This window comes from Garra rufa, chromosome 17 (genome assembly GCF_049309525.1).
Source record: "Garra rufa chromosome 17, GarRuf1.0, whole genome shotgun sequence".
Classification (NCBI taxonomy): Eukaryota; Metazoa; Chordata; class Actinopteri; order Cypriniformes; family Cyprinidae; genus Garra; species Garra rufa.
The window spans coordinates 35,405,221-35,427,772 of NC_133377.1; the positions used below are offsets into that span (position 1 = coordinate 35,405,221).

The 22,552-nt window shown below is 35.4% G+C and overlaps 2 protein-coding genes across 2 annotated transcripts; one reads left to right on the forward strand and one right to left on the reverse strand.

Annotated features, from left to right (window-relative positions):
• Positions 1–1,299: 1,299 nt before the first annotated feature.
• Positions 1,300–8,265, forward strand: sf3b4 (splicing factor 3b, subunit 4). Its single transcript, XM_073822299.1, has 5 exons — positions 1,300–1,364; positions 2,852–2,980; positions 3,066–3,608; positions 7,532–7,861; positions 7,948–8,265. The coding sequence occupies exons 1-5, from the start codon at positions 1,331–1,333 to the stop codon at positions 8,115–8,117; spliced, it is 1,206 nt and encodes a 401-aa protein (XP_073678400.1). The 5' UTR covers positions 1,300–1,330; the 3' UTR covers positions 8,118–8,265.
• A 1,211-nt stretch (positions 8,266–9,476) lies between these two features.
• On the reverse strand, positions 9,477–20,610 carry gabpb2a (GA binding protein transcription factor subunit beta 2a). The gene is made up of 8 exons (XM_073821988.1): positions 20,482–20,610; positions 18,773–18,880; positions 17,886–18,053; positions 17,584–17,778; positions 17,355–17,496; positions 15,355–15,522; positions 11,174–11,286; positions 9,477–11,066 (listed from the first exon to the last, which is right to left on the reverse strand). Exons 2-8 carry the CDS (start codon positions 18,878–18,880, stop codon positions 10,737–10,739), a joined length of 1,224 nt encoding a protein of 407 aa, XP_073678089.1. The 5' UTR covers positions 20,482–20,610; the 3' UTR covers positions 9,477–10,736.
• Between the last annotated feature and the right edge of the window lie 1,942 nt (positions 20,611–22,552).

The window sequence follows — 22,552 nt, forward strand, 5'->3', positions numbered from 1 at the left end:
AACAGTTAAACCGCCTGCTATTCTTCAGGAAAACCCTTCAGATCCAACAAAAACTGTGTTTTTTCAGCTTTTTTTGTGTATTTGAACCCTTTCAAACTATGACTGTATGATATGAGATCCATTTTTCACACTGAGGACAACTGAGGGACTCATATGCAACTATTACAGAAGCTTTAAACACTCACTGATGCTGCAGAAGGAAACGCATAAAACTTCTTGAATTTGAAGATCAGCGTAAATTTCACTTATTTTTGTCTTCTGGGAAATATAAAGTAGCTTATATAGCTTTGGATAAGCAGTACTAAATGAAATAAATATGACAATTAGGCAACATAAGAAAAATGTACACATCTTCATTCTGTTCAAAAGTTTTCACCCCCCCCCCCCCCTCCTTCTGAAGCATCAGTGAGCGTTTGAACATTCTGTAATAGTTGTATATGAGTGCCACAGTTGTCCTCAGTGTGAAAAGACGGATCTTATCATACATACTTATCCTCGTATGTCATTGTTGGAAAGAGTTAAAATACACAAAAATGCTGAAAAACCACAGAATTTGTGCGACCTGAAGGATTTTTCTTTTGAACGGGGTAATTTCTATAAATTTAACGATTATTTCCTCAGTATTTAATAAAAAAACAACAACATTTATTTTGTATGATCCCTCTTATTTTGGTAAAATAATTAACATTCTGCAGATTCTGTAAGGTGTATGTAAACTTTTGACTTCAACTGTACTTGTTCACATTCACAACTCCTCCTGCTTACAGATTCAGTTCCTGTAAACATAAAATAAAGGTGTTGTACTTCATATGTTTATGACATATAAGCAGAGATGTCATATTTCAACGACAATTTTGATGCAAATTTGCCTGTTTGGATCATGTTTTTTTTATGTTAGACTGGTAAATCACATCTCTGCTGTTCATGCAGCATTTACATGTCAGGATTTTTGCATATTGTTGGGTATATAAGGCCATATGAATAAACTACATGTTTGATTTCAAGAATTGTTTTGATACTTTTGTTGTATGATAAACATTATGGTAACCTACTGTGTACTGGGTTGCCACACGTTTCCAGTCAGCTTCAGAGACACTGATATAGCGCTTCTCTGGCTCAATTTTATACTTTTTATCAATTAAGAGCAAAGATTAATCAATTTCACGACAAAGAAGAGAAAAGAACGCAGTTATTCAGAGTTGTGAACGTTCATCCTCCTGTAATATAGGCGGCAGCACTGCGCTGAAGTGGCGTTGTTGTGTTGTATTGAATCGCGAATCTCTACAGAGGAAAGCGAATCACTTCCGTCAGGACACACGCCGGGTTCATCATGGCGGCGGGACCGATTTCAGAACGAAATCAAGGTAAATTTAATGAAAATAAACTCTTATGGATAATTTACTGAATTGTTTAAAAAGGGACTAGTGTTTTAGCACTATTGAAAGATTTAAGCTTTTCATATCGTCTCTATTAGCGTTTAGTCACTTACTTCCATTCATTTGCAAGCTATAAGCAAATAACAAAGAAAAGTTTGGTTTTAATTTAGATTAAGTGTATCAAACTAATAAGATACACGCATACACTACCAGTCAAAAGATTTTTTTATGTTTTTTAAAGAAGTCTCTTCTGCTCACCAAGCCTGCATTTATTTGATCCAAAGCAAAGCAAAAACAGTAAAAGTGTGACTTTTTTTAACCATTTAAAATAACTGTTTTCTATTTTAAAATGTAATTTATTCCTGTGATTTCAAGCATCTTTACTCCAGTCTTCAGTGTCACACGATCCTTCAGAAATAATACGATGATTTGCTGCTCAAGTTGTAAAGAGTAAAAAAACAACATTTTTTATGATGAATAGAAAGTTCAGAAGAACAGCATTTGAAATGGAAATCGTTTGTAACATTTTAAATGCCTTTATCATCCCTTTAACCCAATTTAAAGCATCCTTGCTATTGATTTCTATAATTTTTAATTTAGATCTCTCTAGTCACCAAAGAATCCTGAAAAAATGTACTGAACTGTTTAAATATTGGTCATAATAATAATAAATATTTCTTGAACAGCAAATCATCACATTAAAAATGATTTCTGAGTGATCGTGTAACACTGAAGACTGGAGTAAAGATACAGTAAATTTAGCTTTGATCACAGGAATTACATTTTAAAATATATTCAAATAGAAAGCAGTTATTTTAAATATTGCACAATATTACTTATTTAAGCAATAAGGTACGAGAGGCTGTGCTGTATCATGAATAAATCACGGCTGAAGGGCGTTGTTAGGCACGACGCGAAGCGGAGTGCCTGCAACCCCTTCAGCCGTGATTTATTCATGATACAGCACGGCCTCAAGTACCTTATTGCTTTTATAAAACGGTTACCACACAATAAAAATATTAAAATCAAAAATATTAATTTATATATATTGAGTTGTACGTTTTCATAAAGTAAAATCATTAACTGCCTTCCGCTGTAAAAAGTAGTCCCTAACTGCTGCAGCTGTGTTTACGTTGCTAAGGGTGGTTGCTAAGGGGGTTCAATGATACACAAAACCGTTGAGTGAAACGGTCATAGCAGTGCTGTATCATGAATACGACACAGCTGCTGACCAATCAGAATTGAGGAATGGAACTAACCGTTTTATAATGTACAATAATACTGATGTATTTTCTCAAATAAATACAGACTTGGTGAACAGAAGAGAATTCTTTAAAAAAAAACTTTTGACTAGTAGTGTATAAATACTATTAAGTATAAATAATAGTAAAAACAGTAATCAAAATGTGTTTTATTTTTTAAGTGCCTGATCTTTGTGTCCAATGCAACAGTGTTAATTATCTCATTTTTCTCAGATGCCACTGTATATGTGGGTGGTCTTGATGAGAAGGTCTCTGAACCTTTGTTATGGGAGCTTTTCCTCCAAGCTGGTCCTGTTGTAAACACACACATGCCCAAAGACAGAGTAACAGGTCAACATCAGGGTGAGTTACCTTATCTTTGAGCCTTCAGAGCAAAGTTTTCCACCATTTTGCATGCTTTAAGTTGATATTTCTCTCCTTTCTTCAGGTTATGGCTTTGTGGAGTTCCTCAGTGAGGAGGATGCAGACTACGCCATTAAGATCATGAACATGATCAAACTTTACGGCAAACCCATACGAGTCAACAAGGCTTCGGCGCACAACAAGAACCTCGATGTCGGCGCCAACATCTTCATTGGCAACTTAGATCCTGAGATCGACGAGAAACTCCTTTATGACACTTTCAGCGCTTTTGGCGTGATCCTTCAGACACCCAAGATCATGCGAGACCCGGACACAGGCAACTCGAAGGGTTATGCTTTCATCAACTTTGCCAGTTTTGACGCCTCCGATGCAGCTATTGAGGCCATGAATGGCCAGTATCTCTGTAACCGGCCCATCACAGTTTCATACGCCTTTAAGAAGGACTCAAAGGGCGAGAGGCATGGCTCAGCTGCAGAGCGCCTTCTGGCCGCCCAGAATCCACTTTCACAGGCCGATCGCCCCCATCAGCTTTTCGCAGATGCCCCGCCACCTCCCTCCCTTCCCACGCCGGTCATGACCGCCCTTGGAACAGGGATGCCAATTCCAGGTTAGTTAAAGGGATAGTCACCCAAAAATGAAAGTTTTGTCATTTACTCACCCTCATGTCTTTCCAAACTTAGAGGACTTTGGTTCATCTTTGAAAGACATTTTTAAAGAAATGTGAGGTTTCTGTCACTTCACTTCAAAGTCAGAAAACAGGAAAAATAAACAGGGAAATAACAGAATCAATAATGCAAACTACTTCAAATATGAAACAAATTCTGCTGTAAAGCAGCTCTAAAAAGACAATTACTTAAAAGGTTAATTCAGTGTTGATTCAGTTTAATAAGAGGCTTATGGAAGCTATTTTCGGCACTGAATAAAAAATATAAAAAGGTTATTGCGATTTTAACTTGTAAGGTCTTTTCTCAGAATTTTGTAACTATATATAGCAATTCTGACGAGATATAAACAGGAAATTCTGAAAAAAAAAAGTCTGAATTGCGACTTTATTTCTCAGATTTGCGACAATTTTTTTTTTCAGAATTGACTTTCTCAGATTTGCGACTTTATTTCTTAGATTTGGAACTTTATTTCTCAGAATTGTGACTTTCTCAAAATTGTGACTTTTTTCTCAGAATTTCAACTTTATTTCTCAGATATGTGACTGTTTCTCAGATTTTAGACTTTCTTAGAATTGCGACTATATTTCTCAGAATTACGGCTTTATTTCTCATATTTGCGACTTTTTTTTCTCAGAGTTGCAACATTATTTCTCAGAATTGCAGCTTTATTTCTCAGATTTGCGACTTCTCAGAATTGCGACTATTTCTCACAGTTGCGACTATTTCTCAGAATTGCCAGTTTATATCTCACAATTCTGACGTTATTTCTCAGAATCGCAAACTTTATTTCTGTTTCTCAGATTTCAGAATTTATTTCTCATATTTGTGACTTTTTTCTCAGATATGTGACTTTCTCAGATTTGAGACTCAGAATTGCAAGATTATTTCTCAGAATTGCGGCTTTATTTATAATATTTGTGACTTTATTTCTTAGAATTGCAATTTTATTGCTCAGATTTGCAACTTTTTTCTCAGAATTGCAAATTTATTTCTTAGATTTGCTACAATTTTTTTCAGAATTGTGACTTTCTTAGATTTGCAACTTTATTGCTCTAAATTTGCTACTTTATTTGTCTGAATTGCGACATGATATTTGTCCTGCAATTATGACTTTATAACTCAGAATTGCAAGTTATCACCAGGGTTCGTACGGGTGCTTGAATTCCTTGAAAATGCTTGAATTTTAATGTAGTGTTTTCAAGGTTTGAAAAATGCTTGGATTTTGGATGAAGTGCTTGAAAGTGCTTGAATATGCAGTTGTATCGGTTTCATATTAATTCGCTTTCATACTTAATAGGTATTTTTTGTTATGCTTATAATATGTAAAAGAAAGAAAAGAAAAAAACAGCTCCGCTCGAGTGTGCACGTTCTTGCTTTCTTGCTGCGCGCCCTCTGATGGAACAGAGCGGTAGATAAAACATGCCAGTTATCAGGATGTTGTTGCATCAGTCCTCGATGGCATGAAAACGACAAGTAAGAATTATGTTTAAAACGAGAATTTGGGGATTGCAAAATTGCCAGCCTGATGCCCCGGGACTATTGTGTTTTCCAGTCGTGCTGCTAGAATGTTTCACCGGACTATCTTAAAGTAGAGGGCTCGTGCGGGTCATTACAAACTCATCAATTTAGCCTTATCAAAGTTAAGGCCATACAAAGTTCTAAATGTATTAAATAGTATAAGAAAAGGCTTAATTATAAGTTTAAGAGTTAGGGACGGATATACGAGAATCGCGATAGGGCTGGATAAAACTTCAAAAGGCAATGATATTGAATATTGAATAAACATACACACTGCACGTTTCAAAGTCAAAACGCGGCACGGATGTCTTTATATGAATGTATCTGAAGGGAACCGGCTGTCCTCAGAAACGTGTCTTTGGCATTTACATTTCATGCCTGATAAAACTGCGTTAATGCTGATTTGTGTACGGCCGTTACTAGGAAACCGTAGAATTTCAGCGCTCCTAAAGCGCCCCCTCGTGACAGGGAATGAATTTGCGAATATTCAGCTGTTTAGCAAGATTATTACAAATATTGGCCCATGTTTTTATGCAGCAAACACATAAGAGTTGTAAATGTAAAAGTTATGTGCTTTCTAAAAATCTAAACAATTGAGACAGTAATATTTATGTTTTAAATAAATTATACTTGATATATCAATTTTAAAGGTATAAAAGATGAAATGCCATTGTATAAGATGTTTTGTTCTTGTGAAAATCTGAATTATAAATCATGTCATTTTATGACTTAATGTTACTGTACATTGTTCAACCCCACTACGGTGTTCATTTTACTTGTGCAGCTCTTAAAAAGGGTCATAAATTGCCTTAAATTGATATTTAAAAATTCTGTAATACACTGTGAAAATAGTGAAAAAAATACCTTGATATTTGTGAATAGGAAATCAGGTAGGAGTCTAAATGTCAGTCCAAAATATTTTCAATGTTTAAAAAATGGTCTTTTTTCATGTGGGCCAGTTAAATTTTATTATTAATTTTATAGTGTCTTTTTGACTACCTTTTAGTACTTTTAGGCTGGAATGTGAAATGTATTTGTGAAAATCCTTCAAGTTTTAGAAAGTTTTCAAGTTTTATAATTTTAGTTTATCATTTTTTTTTACAGTCATTTTATACCAGTCATTAATGTGTTACCATAGACATTGCCCTACTCCACTCATACAGTATTACTTTTATTTGTGCATGTCTTAAAAAGCCTTTAAATTTCATTTTTAAAATACTACAGATACTCAGTAAATTATATAAATTATATATTTTAAATTATATAATTTGTATACTGAATGTTGACTATTTATATGGGGCAATGTTATATGCAATCTAGACAGTTGTTTTTTAATAGCACAATAACATTTGATTTAAAATTTATAACTCATGTATGTGAATACGTAATTTGCCACAGTGCTGGAAAATCTTGAAAATGCACCTTGAAAGTGCTTGAAAAGTGCTTGAATTTTACTTTGGAAAAGGTGTAAGAACCCTGTATCACACAATTCTGAGAAAAAAGAAACTCACAATTCTGACTTTTTTTTTTTTTTTGAATTGCAAGATGTAAACACGCAGTTCTAAGTTATAAAGTCAGAATTGCCATACCTAAGCTGACGATTCTGAAAAATAAAGACAGTATTATGAGATAAAAAGTCACAATTACCTTTTTTTCTTTATTTAGTGATGGAAATGGGCTTCCATTGAGGCTCATGTTAATCAATTATATAAAAAAAAAACACCATTTCACTTCAGCTGTAAGCAGCTCTACAGAAGGCAGTATTTTAAATTTTCAGCTTGGGCCAAATTTGCTAAATTTGGAATTTATAAAAGCATCACAAAACAAATACATATTAACTGAGCAGTTTAATCACAGTCCTGTGAAGAGATACAATTGCTATATATGATGAACATTAATTTAGACTTTTATTTACATCTAAACAATGATTGACACATTTAGCACGTCATGTATGTGTGTCGTTCATTGTTTAGCTTAAATTAAAAGCCTAATATATATGTATTCATCATACAAAGCAATCATATCTCTTCTGAAGACTTAAAATAATAAATGGCATCATTCATATGGATTCATTTTATGGCGCATTTATCAACTTTTTGGAACTTTTAAGTTTTAGTTATCTGGGCTTTCAATGGAGAGACATAAACCTCAGGTTTCATTAAAAATATCTTCATTTGTGTTTCAAACCAAAATCTTGTAGGTTTGGAATGACATGAGGCATTAAATGATTTTCATTTTTGGGTGAACTAACGTTTTAATACACAGGTCTTGGACCCAAAAGGTTTCCTCTTATTATTGGTACATTACATGATTTTTGTGTAATTTTTTTTGTACAATTCTCTCGCAGGAATGCCACCTCCTGGTGCTTTTCCACCTGTTCCTCCTCCTGGCACAATGCCACATGGGATGCCACCCAGTATGGGCATGCCTCCTGCACCAGGTACTCCTTCACCACAAGGTGGAGGCGCACCCCCACCGGGACCACCACCCTTCCCTCATGGTGGAATGAATCCACCAGGAATGCCGCACATGCCCATGCCCCCGTCAGGACCTCCAGGAATGGTGCCTCCCCCACCTGGCCCGCCTGGATCTAGTCAACCAAGAGCGCCACCTCCACCCGGCATGCCTCCTCCACCCATGGGTGTCCCTCCTAGAGGACCGTTCGGTCCTCCAATGGGTATGTGTGTGAAGAGATACCTTGATGTGCTTTTGAACAAAAGCAAAATGGCTTGAATATTTATTAATTCTTCCCATCTTTTACAGGTCCACCAATGCATCCAGGTATGAGGGGACCTCCTCCGCCAATGCCACCTCCAGGTTATGGTGCTGGCCCACCCAGACCCCCACCCTTTGGCTTTCAGAGAGGGCCTCCCTTGCCGCCACGACCTCCTGCACCACCGAGGGGTCCAGTGAGAGCACCAATGCCTCCCTAAACCCTAATGTGAAGATGTTTTTGAAAGCATTGTTTTTATTTACATTCTGTACTTTGATAGATTGGTCTCTTGCTTCTTTGTATACAGATTTCTTAATTTCGGTCAATGTACCTGTGCAGAATTAGCAAGAATAAACAATTTTATATAACTGTGTGTCATTTTATTATGATTATTTTTTTTTTTGAAGTACTGTTTTAAATACAGAAGAACTGATGCATTAAATTGGTCATATTTGCCCGTTATCTCACAATTCTGACTTAATATCTCAGATTTGCAACTTTCTCAAAATTGACTTTCTCAGTTTTGCATCTTTATTTCTCAGAATTGCGACTTTATTTTTCAGAATTGACTTATTTCTCAGAATTGACACTTTCTTAGGATTGTGACTATTAGATTTGTTACTTTATTTCTCAGATTTGCAACTTTATTTCTCAGAATTGCGACTTTGGCTCTCATTTGCCAGTTTATATCTCGCAATTCTGACTTAATTTCTCAGAATTTCTGATTTATTTCACAGAATTGTGACTTTATTTCTCAGATTTGCCAATTTCTCAATTTTGCAACTTTTTCAGAATTTACTTTATTTCTCAGATTTGTGATTTATTTCTCAGATTTTGCAACTTTCTCAGAATTGACTTTATTTCTCAGATTTGCAACTTTCTCAGAATTGTCTATTTGTCAGAATTGACCATTTCTCAGATTTGCGACTTTCTCAGATTTGTTTTTTTTTTTCTCAGATTTGCAACTTTCTCAGAATTGACAAGTTTTCAGGTTTGCGATTATTTCCCAGAATTTCTACGTTATTTCTCAGAATTGAAACTTATTTCTCAGATTTGCAACTTTATTTCTCCAATTTCCTGCTTTATTTTTCAGAATTGTGACTTTATTTCTCAGAACAGCAACTTATTTCTCAGATTTATGACTTTATTTCACGCAATTCTGACTTTTTCTCAGAATTGACTTTATTTCTCAGATTTGCAACTTTCTCAGAATTGTCTTTGTCAGAATTGACCATTTCTCAGATTTGCGACTTTCTCGGATTTGTGTTTTTTTTTCTCAGATTTGCAACTTTCTCAGAATTGACAATTTTTCAGGTTTGCGACTATTTCCTAGAAATTCTACGTTATTTCTCAGAATTGCAACTTATTTCTCCAATTTCCTGCTTTATTTTTCAGAATTGTGACTTATTTCTCAGAACAGCAACTTATTTCTCGCAATTCTGACCTTTTCTCAGAATTGCGACTATTTTTAAAAACAAAGAAATGCAGCCTTGGTGAGCAGAAGAGACTTTAAATGTTGTGTGCACAACCTTCTTTTACTGGGCATGAGCAAACAGAAAACATATGCAGAAGCCACAAATTTATAATTGCAATATTTTTAATCAAAAATAAGTCAAAAGCTTTATACATCACTTAAGCACATAACAAGTGGGGGAAAACTCTAAGCACAAGATTTTGCATTCACACCAGTGTAGCTCCATAAACTGTAGTGCCAGGGTGAGGATAGTTACGTCTAAAAGAAGAAACATTCATAATATTATGAATGATTAAAAGGGCAAATAATTACATAATTTCTATGTGAGACGTTTATGCATCTCAACTGCCCAAAATTGACCATTTCTGTTGATTACTACATTTATGTCATTGACAAACATCATTCACTGCCACTATTTTCAGTTTTATAGCACAAAATTGAATTAAAATCACCTCTGATTTCGCCCATCTAATGCAGATATCAGTATGTCAGATAATTACGCACCTCAGAAACCACTTATTTTGTCATAACTCAGAAGTCACATTATGAATTAAAAAACACAAAATCGATACTGGATTTAAACTTTTTACAATTGTGAAAGCGTTTTACTTATACACAAAACTTTTCAACTTAAGATTTAAAGTAATTAAACAACATAAGCAGAGAAAAAAAAAAACATTACACAAGGAATGTGAGTTAAATGTTCACTTAATGGGAATTAACTGAAACAAACACCATATATGCAATAATCATTGTAGAATCCTTTGAGTGAAAACTAAACATGACCAAAGGCACTTTTAATTGACCTATAGATTTTTAAATCGACCAACAGAAAGAGAGAAAAAAAGATTGCCTATAAATCAAGTTCATGAAATTGGTGCATTATTTTACTTCCAATGCATAGAACACATAACACTGCTGGATTCTGACTGAGATGAAGTTTCACGGTTTAAGTTCAAAAGCACTGAAGCTATATGTCTGATTAAGGTAGCTACATTTCTACAGGAGCTTAAAAAAACAGTCTGCAAAGTGTTCCATCCTGAGTGAACCTTTTTCAGCCGGTTTGAAGAACCCTATTTAGGACAAATCATGGGTGATCACTTTTAAGGACACTACAGATACAGACTCCCAGAAAAAAATCATCTTCCCTGGATGTGTGTGTGTGTGTGTGTGCATATGATGCACATTGTGGTTGTTTCTTTGTTAACTTTCATTTGAAGCAAGAAACTTTAACCAAAACAGAACAAGGAAATAAATTACAAAAAGGACTTAATTGCCAAACAATTCAAAGTGAACCAAAGTAAAACCGTGCTGATGCACTCTTTGGTTGCTTGAGCACAGAGTCCAACGCTCTTAGGACGTTTTTTACGAAATGACTTCTGTGTGACCCGCCGTGGCTTCCACTAAAGTTATCTGCTCATCCGAAGAGTCGATCTCTTCTGTTTTGATGACTACGTCACCTTCTGAAAACATCACAACTTCCTCTTCGCCCTCTGTTGTTTCTTCGATACCGACCTCTTCCTGCACAAACACGACATGCTCCTGTTCTAGGGCCGTTGTGCCGTTGGTCTGTCCGTTTTCCATGGCTTCCAATTTTATGCGGTACTCCTCGGCTTCCTGCTCTTTGCGGAGCAACTGCTGACGATAGGATTGAGCTTTCCTGTTAGCTTCCTGTAACTGCCACTGGAGATGCTCCTGGAGATTGAAGATAAGATCAAGATGTGGTAAGGTGATTTTCAACATCTAGAGGTGTATCAACTTGCATACAAGAGTATGTTTTTTTTACATCTAGTTACACTCACTGTTTCACCGGTCCCTGCATTATTGGATGAAACTTCGATTTTCCTTTTACGGGCAGGAGGTTCAGAGTCTTCTACCACTTCTTCTGTGATTTGATTGGCTGGAACTGCCAATACTAATAAAAACAAAACAAAACAAAATAGAATTAGACAGTACTAGATTGCAGTGAAAATATACTATGCCTGGAAATAGAGAAAATAAAAATGAGTGCTGTCAAAATTAGTGTTAACACAGGTGATTAGGGCTGGGCGATATGGCAAAAATGTAATCTCGATAATTTTTTCCCCATATTGAACAATAACGATATATATTTCGATATAAGCTGTTGATGTTGCTTGCTTTAAAAGAGTATCCCAACAATGACTGAAGCCACAAAAAATAAAGGGTTCATTAAATTACATTTTAAAGTATAGTTTATTAACAAAAACAGATTACAGATTTGGCCTTAATTAAAACTTACTAAAATAAATTAAAATAAAAGTTTTAGTATGGTAAAGACAAAGTATGGTAAATGAGAGTAAATGTACAAAATGTTAACATAAAATTATTGTAAAAACATAATTTGTAACCCAATTAGACCACAGTGTCTGGCTTTAGGAGGCAGATCAAAACATAAACATACAATTTTACAACTTCTAGTTAGTGAACACAATTTGTAAAACTTTCACATTATTATCTTATTTATTTTTGCCAGGAAGACTACTCTGTCAACAGTGTCTGGCTTTAAGAGGTATCATTAGTGACAAAATGTGCAAAATGTAAACAAAAATATACAACTTTTTTAAAATATGGCTCGGATGTGCGGCTGGACCATAGGTCGGTGGTAGCAGGGCTCGAAATTAACTTTTTTACTTGGTAGCACTGGTGCTCCTAACTTCAAAAAGTTAGGACCACCAAAAAAATTAAGGAGCACCCAATGCACAACCACAACTGCCAATCGAGCAGAACAGCCAGCACTCATTCGACATTTCTTTTTAGTAATGCACCGATCTTGATTTTTCATGGCGGATTCTGTTGCCGATGTTTTGCAAGCAAATGGGCTGATTCTGTTTATTTTTTTAAATATTTATTTTACGCCTTAAGCATGGGACAAGAATGAATGAAAATATGAGTACATGAACAAGATGATTATTTTCTCTATTATAGGTACAGCCATTTAAATTAGAGGCAACCACTGCATTTTTAAACAATCTACAGTACAAATAACAAAAATTAAATGACACAGTTCTTTCTTAATCGTATTAAGTGCAGACAATAAATGCAGCCATAATCAAAGTAGGCTACTCTCTAAATATTTAAAGTGCAAATAGAGACCAAATTTTTCAAAGCATGATACAGAGCTATAGACAACTACACAACTTATAAGAGTCCACATACTAATAACAGCCCAGATGTGTTATGTAGCCTAATTTGCGTGCATTGGGGAGTCGCTCTCTAAACCTGGGGTATTAAAGTTGCTTTTGAATGCGAGTGCACGTTTTGCTGTTTTAATAATCGCGTGAAACTCTCAGCATTTTTTTCAGTGGAAGCAATTTAAAATTATCCGTCATTTTTGCTCACAAAGGAAAGAGTAATGCATCAAAAACGTTACAGAGTTTTTATAAAATAAAGAAAACAAGAATGATGTGCTTTCTGCCATCTCGTTCTTGAACAGGAGTGCTTAACAAAAATAAAGGGAAATGCATGCCTCACAGACATGATAAACATAGCTATAGAAAGCTTTAAATTATTACTTAACGAAATAAAACAAATCGAAAACAAAAACTTGTTCATTATATAATCTGTAAAGACACATTTCTCTCTCAAGGTGTGTCCAAAAAGGGGATTGCGAGTCAGGATCTTTGCGACATTGACAATACACTTTATTAATAAATAATTCAGATATGTCCTTACTTTTTCCCCAACACATTCATTATTTATTTTTGCCGGTGCAAAAGCCGTGAGTGAATTCTGACAAGCTGTTTCTAATTGGAGCCTGCGTGCGATTGAACGCAGACCTCTTTCAGCTGCGTCACCCGAGCCGGTCTCGAAAGTGAAAGCGAAAGTCTTGTGTTGTTTCCACCAGCGCAGCATTTTTTTTCCTTCACCATAATTGATGGATGTCTAAAATATATCTAGGCCCATCGGCCTGGGCTGAAATGCAGCGCTTTAACTGACTGCTTTGATGTGCTGCAATACGGTAGGGCATTGTTTTAATGCTTACATCCGAATTTTTTTTTTTCTCTTTTTTTTTTTTCTTGCCCCCCCTGACTCAAAAGTCAAATTGCATCACGTTTAGCAGTGGCAGCTCTTAAAGTAATAGCAGCCAAATAGCCAAATAACCTAATAACCAAGCTGCTGTGATGTCTGTTAATCAAAGAACAAAAGAGAAAAGAGTAAATTAACTTTATGGCTTTAAGGATTCATCTTTATTTAATTTTGAATTTAGTGTTTGATAACTTTCAATTTCTGTATATTTCCTACATGCGGAAGGGCACAGGTAAATGATGGTGATATGTGAATGTAAAGACTGTTTTAAGTTCACTTCAATTATTTTTTTCAAGTCTTATAAATGTTCAAATTGATACTTCTCAATTATACTGTAATACTGAATGGCTATATTTAACCAGTAGTCAATGGTTAAATGTTAGGGGGGGGAAGCTATTTCTTAGACCGATCACTAATATTGGTTTCAGTGAAGCTTACCTTCAGTCATAAAAAAAATATATATTATTAAAGGGGTCATCGGATGCCCATTTACCACAAGTTCATATGATTCTTTAGGGTCTTAATGAAAAGTCTTTAATATACTTTGGTTAAAAATTCCCAATAGTAGTGTAAAAAACATCCTTTTACCTTGTCAAAATCAGCTCTGCAAAATTTCAGCTCATTTTAAGACATAGTTTTGCATCCGATGACCCCTTTAAAAATATACTGTCTGTTGTTTCTATATTAATATAAAGATGCGAGAATGTGAAATTACTGTGAATAAAGCAGAGGCGGACAGTAGTGAAGTATTTTTACTTTACTGAAGTAAATTTAAAAAGCGTCTGTAGTTTATCAGTGCTTTTTTTTCTTAGGAAAGATACTTTTTACTGCACTATGTTTCATAAATAAAAGTTGTTTGTTTTACCTTTAATACTTTAAAAATGTAGTACTTTCCTGCACTCTTATATTTGAGTAAAAGAAGGTAAGTAACAGACTTCTAATGTAATTAAGTATTAAATAATTTTTAATATAAAACATAGTGCAGTAAAAAGTATAATATTACGCTTTGGAAAGTTGTGAAGTAAAGTTTTCTAAAAACACTATGATAAAGTACAGGCACGTGAAAAGTACTTTTACAGCAGAGTAAAAATACTTCACTACTGTCCGCCTCTGTATAAAAGTGGCACATTTAAAAACCTTAATGTTAGGTAGGATTAGTCATGATTCATTTTAGAAAAACAATTGTAATTAATTAGTAAATCTATTGACAGTACTAATATAAATACATAAAATTGATAAACTGTGACAGTAAATTATTTTAAATTGTTACAAAAAGCTCTATTTCAAATGCTGTTCTTTTGAACTTGTTACAGAATCCTGAAATAATGTTTTTTCTAAATTGAAAATAAGAAATACTTCTTGAATACATTATGTGACACTGAAGACTGTAATGGTAGCTGAATATCCATCTTTACCCTTACAGGAATTAGATACATTTTAAAATTTATTAAAATTAAAAACAGTTTGTACAAATATTTCACAATATTACAGATTCATAATATGTATTTTCGATTAAATAAATGCAGCCTTGAGCAAAATACAACAGCATTTTAGCCCCATATTAAAAAATAAGAAAAAAAAAAAATGTTTTTTTGCATAGAAGCTAACAGAAAAAAAATAATGTAATTTTACAGTACTGAAATATTACCTTTACTCCTTTATTCTTGTTTTATAATGGTTATTATTATTCTGGTAATTTTTACTTTATTCTCAAAATATTATGACTTTAATCTCACCTCACAATGCTTTGACTTTATTCTCAGAATTTATATTTTATTTTTAAACTATTTTAACTTTATTCTTGTTAATTTGATCTATTTTATGTGCCACTACAATGCATCTTTCAAAAAGGATAAACAACTTACCAACCCTAAACTATACATTAATATAAAATCCATATAAGTTCAAAATCCAAAATAAGGAGAGTTAGTACTACCTTGTCGTCCATCCTGCATCGTGACAAAGAACGGTTGGCCGAGCCCATTAGTCTGCAGATTTCCATGTTGATCTGTTAATATGGTTATGACCCTCTGACCAGATTCATTAACCACTTGCTGGATACTTGAGTCCAAGGCACTGACAGCAATGGCCTCCTCTGTGTCACCTAAACATCAAGGTAAAACAGAAAACATTACTATTTAAAGCAGTGGTGGAAAACCTTGATCCTTGAGGGCCAGTGTCCCTGCACTTTAGCTGCAACCCTGATAAAAAAAAAAAAAAAAATACCAGCCTGTATCCTGAAGACCTTGTCTTCAGCTTGTTCCAGTGTGTTTGATTAGGGTTGGAGCTAAACTCTGCAGGGACACTGGCCCTTCACCAATGTCCCCCACCCCTTATTTAAAGGGATAGTTGACCCAAAAATAAAAATTCTGTCATTAATTACTCACCCTCATGTCGTTCCGAACCCGTAATGGTGCGTTCACACCGCACACTTTGTCTGCGTCAGGCAACGCACCTAACGCATTTAGTTTGACGCATGTACGTTAAAGCTGGCAACGCTTGCTTTTTGGTGCGTTCACACCGCACACGTCAGGCAACGCTCCCAACGCATCTAGTTTTTTGCACACTTCCCCTGAATAAACCATGGCAAACTATTGGGACTGGACATTTTGGAATCCTCTCATGACCATGTTTCGCTAGCTAACGAAATGGGAAATAATTACGTTGAGAAAAGATTTGACATCCCGATCTCTTCAGCGATCTTCATCCAAGCAAGTTCCTTTACATTCCTGTCTTTATACAACAACGAGGACAGATCATACAATTCTCTGCGATTGCAGACGGCTAGAATAAGCTGGTAGCCGTCTGCAATCGCAGAGAATTGTATGTTGTTTTTTCTGCTCCCGCTTCATTCAAAATACGTGTGGTGACGTCGCTACAGTGAGACGCTCTGATTGGTTGACGCACTGCGTCAAGTGCGTCAAGTCCGTCAAAAGTTCAGCTAGCTGAACTTCTGCGTTGCTTGCGTTTGCTGCGTTGACGCTTGAAACGCAGGTAACGCTTGAAAAGTTGACGGATCCAACGGACACAACGCAACGCAGAGCCTCTGACGGACCTCTGACGGACTCAACCATTGACTTTACATGTAATCTTGCCGCAACTGACGCATGACATTTGGGGCGGTGTGAACGCAGCATAACGGTGCGTTCACACTACAGCGTCAAATCCACGCTCAGTGCCGCTGGCAACGCTACAACGCCACTGCTTTGGGGAGTGTCAAATTTAGAGCAGAGCACGCCTATGGAAAAACAATGTTTACACCCTGTTTGCGTTTCATTTGTCTTTTTTAACGGTGGTTCGCAAACTAAACTGTGGCATAGTAATAAACATGTAAAGTACATTTACTTTTCAATACTATATGTGATTTCAGCTCAGTAATCCACCAGTTTCGGTAACACGCGTCATAGTTGCCTTGCCTACTTCTCACAGCGATTGGTTGTCGCCCAGCGTTTTGCGCTCGAGATTTGCATAAAGTTGAGGAATGTCCAACCTTTTGACGCTCTCAGCTGCTCTCAACGCCTTCTCCGCGCCGCTTCCAATCCCAAAATGCACCACGCGACCGTTTACGCTCAACTTCCACATGAATGAATTGAAAACGCTCGCTTCGCCCCGCTCGCTACGTGCCAGTGTGAACGCACCGTAAGACCTTCATTCCTCTTCAAAACACAAATGAATGAAATCTGAGCACTTGATTAAATCCAAGACCTTTGCTGTCTATGCAGAGTCAGAAAGCTCTCGGATTTCATCAAACATATCTTAATTTGTGTTCCAAAGATGAACAAAGGTCTTACAGGTTCTGAACAACATAAAGGTGAGCAATTAATGACAGGATTTTCATTTTTGGGTCAACTATACCTTTAAGATCAGAAAACAGCTACCAGTGTTCATAATGCATTTTATCCATTCCATATTTATTTTACAGTCCACTTATCATACCTGAGTTGGTTTTGATCAAGTCAGCGAGGTTGACGACTCCCCCTTGGATGTTTGGGACGCCCTGAATGATGAACTGTGGGGTGGAGCTGCCATTTATGATTGACGCTTCAGCATTCCTGTTCACCTGATTCTGCATTCCCTCCTAAACCACACAAAGAGGATTTACCATCTTTAACATTTTTTAAACTACTCTCTAATGTCTTTTCAGTTTTACACAAACACAACAAACCTGTAATAGATGAATAAGTTCAGCGTGCTGTATGTCGACGGCGATATCAAAAGCTGACTTGTCAAACTTGCTGAGGGCATGTACATCAGCGCCATGTTTGATCAACAGCTCTGCCACGCTGTGATGGCCATGCTGTGCAGCCCAATGAAGAGCGGTCATCTTCAACATGTCTTTGGCATTGATGTCGGCACCACTCTAAAATATAAAAACGTGTTAGTATCAGTCTCCTCTGCTGACAAACTGAGATTAGGAATAGTTTAAGGACTTAAAAAGAGCATAACAAAAGACAAGTTTTGTCTTACCCTGATTAATAAATCCACAATGACCTCATGGCCCTCTGTGGCCGCCATGTGCAGTGGGGTCCTGTCCACTTTGGTTCGGGCATCTCTGCTGACACCCGCCCTCAGCAGCACTTCAGCAGTGGAGTAATGACCATGCTGGGCTGCTAAATGTAATGGAGATGTTCCAAGCTGCAAAAAGTTGAGATAATATGTGACCCTTTACCACAAAACTGCAAAGTAGCATGGGTATATTTGTAGCAATAGCCAAACATACATTGTATGGGTCAAAATGATACATTTTTCTTCTATGCCAAAAATCATTAGGGTATTAAGTTAAGATCACGTTTCATGAAGACATTTTGTAAGTTTCCTACCGTAAATATATCAAAACTTATTTTTTGATTAGTAATATGCATTGCTAAAAACTTCACTTGGACAACTTTAAAGGTGATTATCTCACTACATTTTTGGCACCCTCAGATTCTATATTTTCAAATAGTTGTATCTCGGCCAAATATTGTCCTATCCTAACAAATCACACGTCAATGGAAAGCTCAACAAATTGACCCTTATGACCGGTTTTGTGGTCCAGGGTCACATATGTCTCTACATGTAAGTGTCTTGTTTTGGCAACACCTCAGAGTTTGAAAATATAACTTCTTATAGATCTCCATAACTCTGTAGTAATGCCTTTTATATATAGCACTTTCAAAGTAAATGTCACAAGCTGATGTTTATATAGCACTTCCAGTGTAAATGTCACAAGCAGACAATGTCAATGACACGTGATGAGTTAGAATCTTTTTTTTTTAAAGGCAATGACTACATTGCTTTCTTAATTGACCGTTTCTTGGGAGGGCTAAGCCCATAATTATATTAACTCATAACATAATGATAGCTTAACCAACCCAGTCTGTAGTGAACGGTGCTCCATTGGCCATCAGCGTCCTGACTTCGTCATCCTGACCGTTCCGAGCTGCTTCTAAAAGACGCTTTCCCAAATCCACCAACGACATCTAGACAAAGACAGACATTAAGTACACAATAATGAGAATAAAACTGTATTATTATATGATGATTATAATATTTGTGCATTAATCTAACAAAGATATACTGGAACTTATTTTCTAGTTATGAACTTACTGAATACATCACCTAGTTTTTTAACATGAAGATTTGTAATATTTTTAAAGAAGTCTGTTTTGCTCACCAAGCCTGCATTTATTTGATTCATTGTACAACAAAAAGTCAAATTCTGAAATATTTTTACCATTTAAAATTTCAGTTTTCTATTTGAATTTATTTTGAAGTGTAATTTATTTCTGTGATTTCAAAACAGAATTTTCAGTATCATTACTCCAGTCACACGATCCTTCAGAAATCGTTCTAATATTCTGATGTGCCGCTCAAAAAATATTTATCATCATTATTATTATTAAAAACAGCAAAGTAAAGTTTTTTCAGGTTTTATCTGAAATAGAAATATTTTGTAACACTATACATGTCTTTGTCACTTTTGATTAATCTAAAGCATCTTTGCTAAACAAAAGTATTAATTTCTATAATTTTATTCCCAAGAAAAAAGTTAGACTGACGGCAAGCTTTTGAATAATAGGCCTACATGTTAAATATATGTTAAAAAGCTTTTTATTTCAGATAAATGCTGATCTTTGGATCTTTCTATTCATCAAATAATCCTTTAAAATGTACTTAACCGTTTTAAAAATTTATATTAGTTAAAAAAAAAATGTTTCTTGAATAGCAAATCAGCATATTAAAATGACTTCTGAAGAATCATGCTGAAAATGTAGCTTTGATCACAAATATTAAATTTGAAAATATATTCAAAAAGAAAACCGTTATTTTAAATAGTAAAAATAATTAAATATTTTACTGTTTGCTGTACTTTGGATCAAATAAATGCAGGCTTGCTGAGCAGAAGAGACTAAAAAACATTAAATCTTACTGTTCAAAAACTTTTGACTGGTAACGTTAGTCTAAATGTAAATTTGGCTTGTAACGTGAGATGTGTACAGTTATAAATTGACCTACATTTTATATACATATATATTTCATTCATATTTCAAACTTTAAAATTGCACTGTCTAAAGAAATAGTTAGAAAAATAATGTTTCCAACTCCTTAAACATATCTATACTTTGTTATACAGCTTATCCAACTGTTTGCATTGGTCCAGATTAGCGTGCAGATTTCGACGTGATATTTGCGTTTATTTCTCACAGGATGTTAAAAAAAACACAAACTAGTTCAGTAACCAGCTAAACAATGTACTTGTAAGCAAACAAGCTGATATTCAAAACAGTGGAATAAATGAACAGCAGCTTTCCTGTCCATATCATTAGAAAATGATTCACGAAAACATTAGCCAGAAATAACACAAAGCGTATGAATCTTATCAAAACAAATTTCTAAGAACACACACACACATAAAGACATACAAAGTGCATTAGTAGATAAATAGCTAAGGGTGATTTTAAACCTCGTATTTTACATGCCAAACTCATGTGCCATGTGGAGTCAAACACTGAGGCGAGCTGATCACACACATCCTCCATCTGCGTCACCAACTAATGAGATCGCTTCATATTGAACTTACCTTTATACCCTGTCTGTCGGACGTATATTGGGTGTTAATAAAGCACTATATAGTTTTCCCTGCTGTATTTCTCAACTGGCTGAACATAAACATGTCTGTGTTTAAAGCGCATTCAGATATGGCGGCTGCTTTAACCCCGGAAATAAAAGTGAAGCCGTTCAGACTCGTGGACGCGTCTTAAAACCTAGTGAGCTGCCTACTCAGACAACACGCTTGGGCCTACTAGGTGCGCTTTTAACTCCCCATGAATCCTGCACGACCCTATGATGCTCAAAAATATAGGATAGGTAGGTAGCTCACTAGGTTTTGAGTACAGCCTGCCTATTCAACTGTATAGGTTTTTTAGAAAAATTTGTATTTTCAAATATCCTCTTTTTTTCGTAAGAGTGGGCGCGGCCATTTGTACATTTTATGGGTTCTGGTCTCATTGGCATTTAGCTATTTTTAGCTATACAAAACAGCTCCTTTTGCTGATTGATAATGCAAATTTGTGTGTCTTACCATGTTATTTTAATATTATCTTAATTACACACACTGGTTTGTAGTGCAAAAGGTATAACCATTTACTGCAGGTTGTATTAGTTATTCCTATAGTGGATAATAAACTAGAAGTCTTCCTTCCACATTGAAGAAAAAGGTGGATATTTTAAGTGTATATAATATCCGATTTTATTTGTTTGTTTGCTTGGTTTGCTATTATATATATATATATATATATATATATATATATATATATATATATATATATATATATATATATATATATATATATATACTACCATGAAATATAGTGTGGAGATGTATGATAGTCATTTATCTTTTTTATTAAATTTTTTTTCATTGATGTTTAGTAATATGTCTTCTTGACTGTGATATAAATTAATAGTTTTGCTTTTTAGAATATTTAAGCTTTATCTGCAGTTTTCTGTTTTCCTACACTGCTACCCAGTTGTGTGCCAAAACACCTGTGCCAATAAACCACAGGAAATACTAAAATTAAAAACTAAAAAATTATCTTGCCCAAGATCTACTTCAAGTTTGAGTTGCACCTGTCTCAATATATATAGCGATTGCCTGTATTCAAGCGCTTTAAGTCATTTAAGCAAATATGAAAAAAGACATTATGTAGCAAGCCTTTTTTTTTTTTTTTTTTTGCAAATACAGGTAATTTGCCATAGAAATATTATGTTTTGTAACGTTTATGAGTGTTATAGTGCCCGCTGTGGTCTAATCTCCTTAAAACTTTGCTTAGAATCTCCTGTTGCATGTGCTCACCAGATTTCGTGAAGTTTTGAGTTTTCCATTAGGCTTTATAGGATTTTGGGTAAATTTGGACAGGGCCCTTTTCTAAACGACCCTGTTAGAGCTTCACAAAGGGTACATTTCAACATTTTTTTGATAATAATTGATCTAGAGAGTCTAAAAAATTGTACTGCAGTGTTTTTTCCCCCCAGATTGAGCCAAAAACCTATGACCAGTTCACAAAGTGACCGATTTCTCTCAAATTTCTCACAGAGTCAAACAGGCCCACCAATTTTCGTTCCGATCGGCCTCCGTTAACCTTGTCTAATTGGTGCTGAAACTTCATGTTTTTTTGAGATGCACAAATCTCCTTATAGACACTTGTGGCACTTTAGACCAAGACCATGCAAATGCATGCCATTTTTATGTTTTTTTCCCCTCTTATAGTGCCACCAAGTGGCCAAGCGCCACGATTTTTGTCCTGCGACCTCAGGTTGAGCTCCTAAGTATTCCGAGTTTGGTGGATATAGGCCTATTTCATTCTGTTCAGGAGTTTGAGGCATTTTACATAAAAGTGGCCCTGCCCCTTTCGAAGTTTTGGCATCCCTTTTTTGACGATGAGTTGAAAGTTAGACTTTTGATAATTATTGATATTCACTCTACAGACAATCGTTCTGCACTGGTTTGATCCATTTGGGTGAAAAATCTAGGACTAGTTCACAAAAGTAGGTTTTTGTAAAAAATCCAAAATACCCCGCTTGCAATCGAATCTGAGGCATGTGTTTTGTCCGCCAAGGATTCCAACAACATAAAACACTTGAGCCTATGT

Excerpts from the sequence above, each read along its gene's own strand:
- gabpb2a (XM_073821988.1), bottom strand. The coding sequence starts at position 18,880 with ATGTCGTTGGTGGATTTGGGAAAGCGTCTTTTAGAAGCAGCTCGGAAC. Across the intron at positions 17,779-17,885 it reads TTGTGGATTTATTAATCAGG|AGTGGTGCCGACATCAATGC; the intron begins GTAAGACAAAAC and ends TTTATATTTTAG. Across the intron at positions 11,067-11,173 it reads ATGCAGGGACCGGTGAAACA|GAGCATCTCCAGTGGCAGTT; the intron begins GTGAGTGTAACT and ends TTCAATCTCCAG.
- sf3b4 (XM_073822299.1), top strand. The coding sequence starts at position 1,331 with ATGGCGGCGGGACCGATTTCAGAACGAAATCAAG. Across the intron at positions 2,981-3,065 it reads AGTAACAGGTCAACATCAGG|GTTATGGCTTTGTGGAGTTC; the intron begins GTGAGTTACCTT and ends TCCTTTCTTCAG. Across the intron at positions 3,609-7,531 it reads AACAGGGATGCCAATTCCAG|GAATGCCACCTCCTGGTGCT; the intron begins GTTAGTTAAAGG and ends ATTCTCTCGCAG.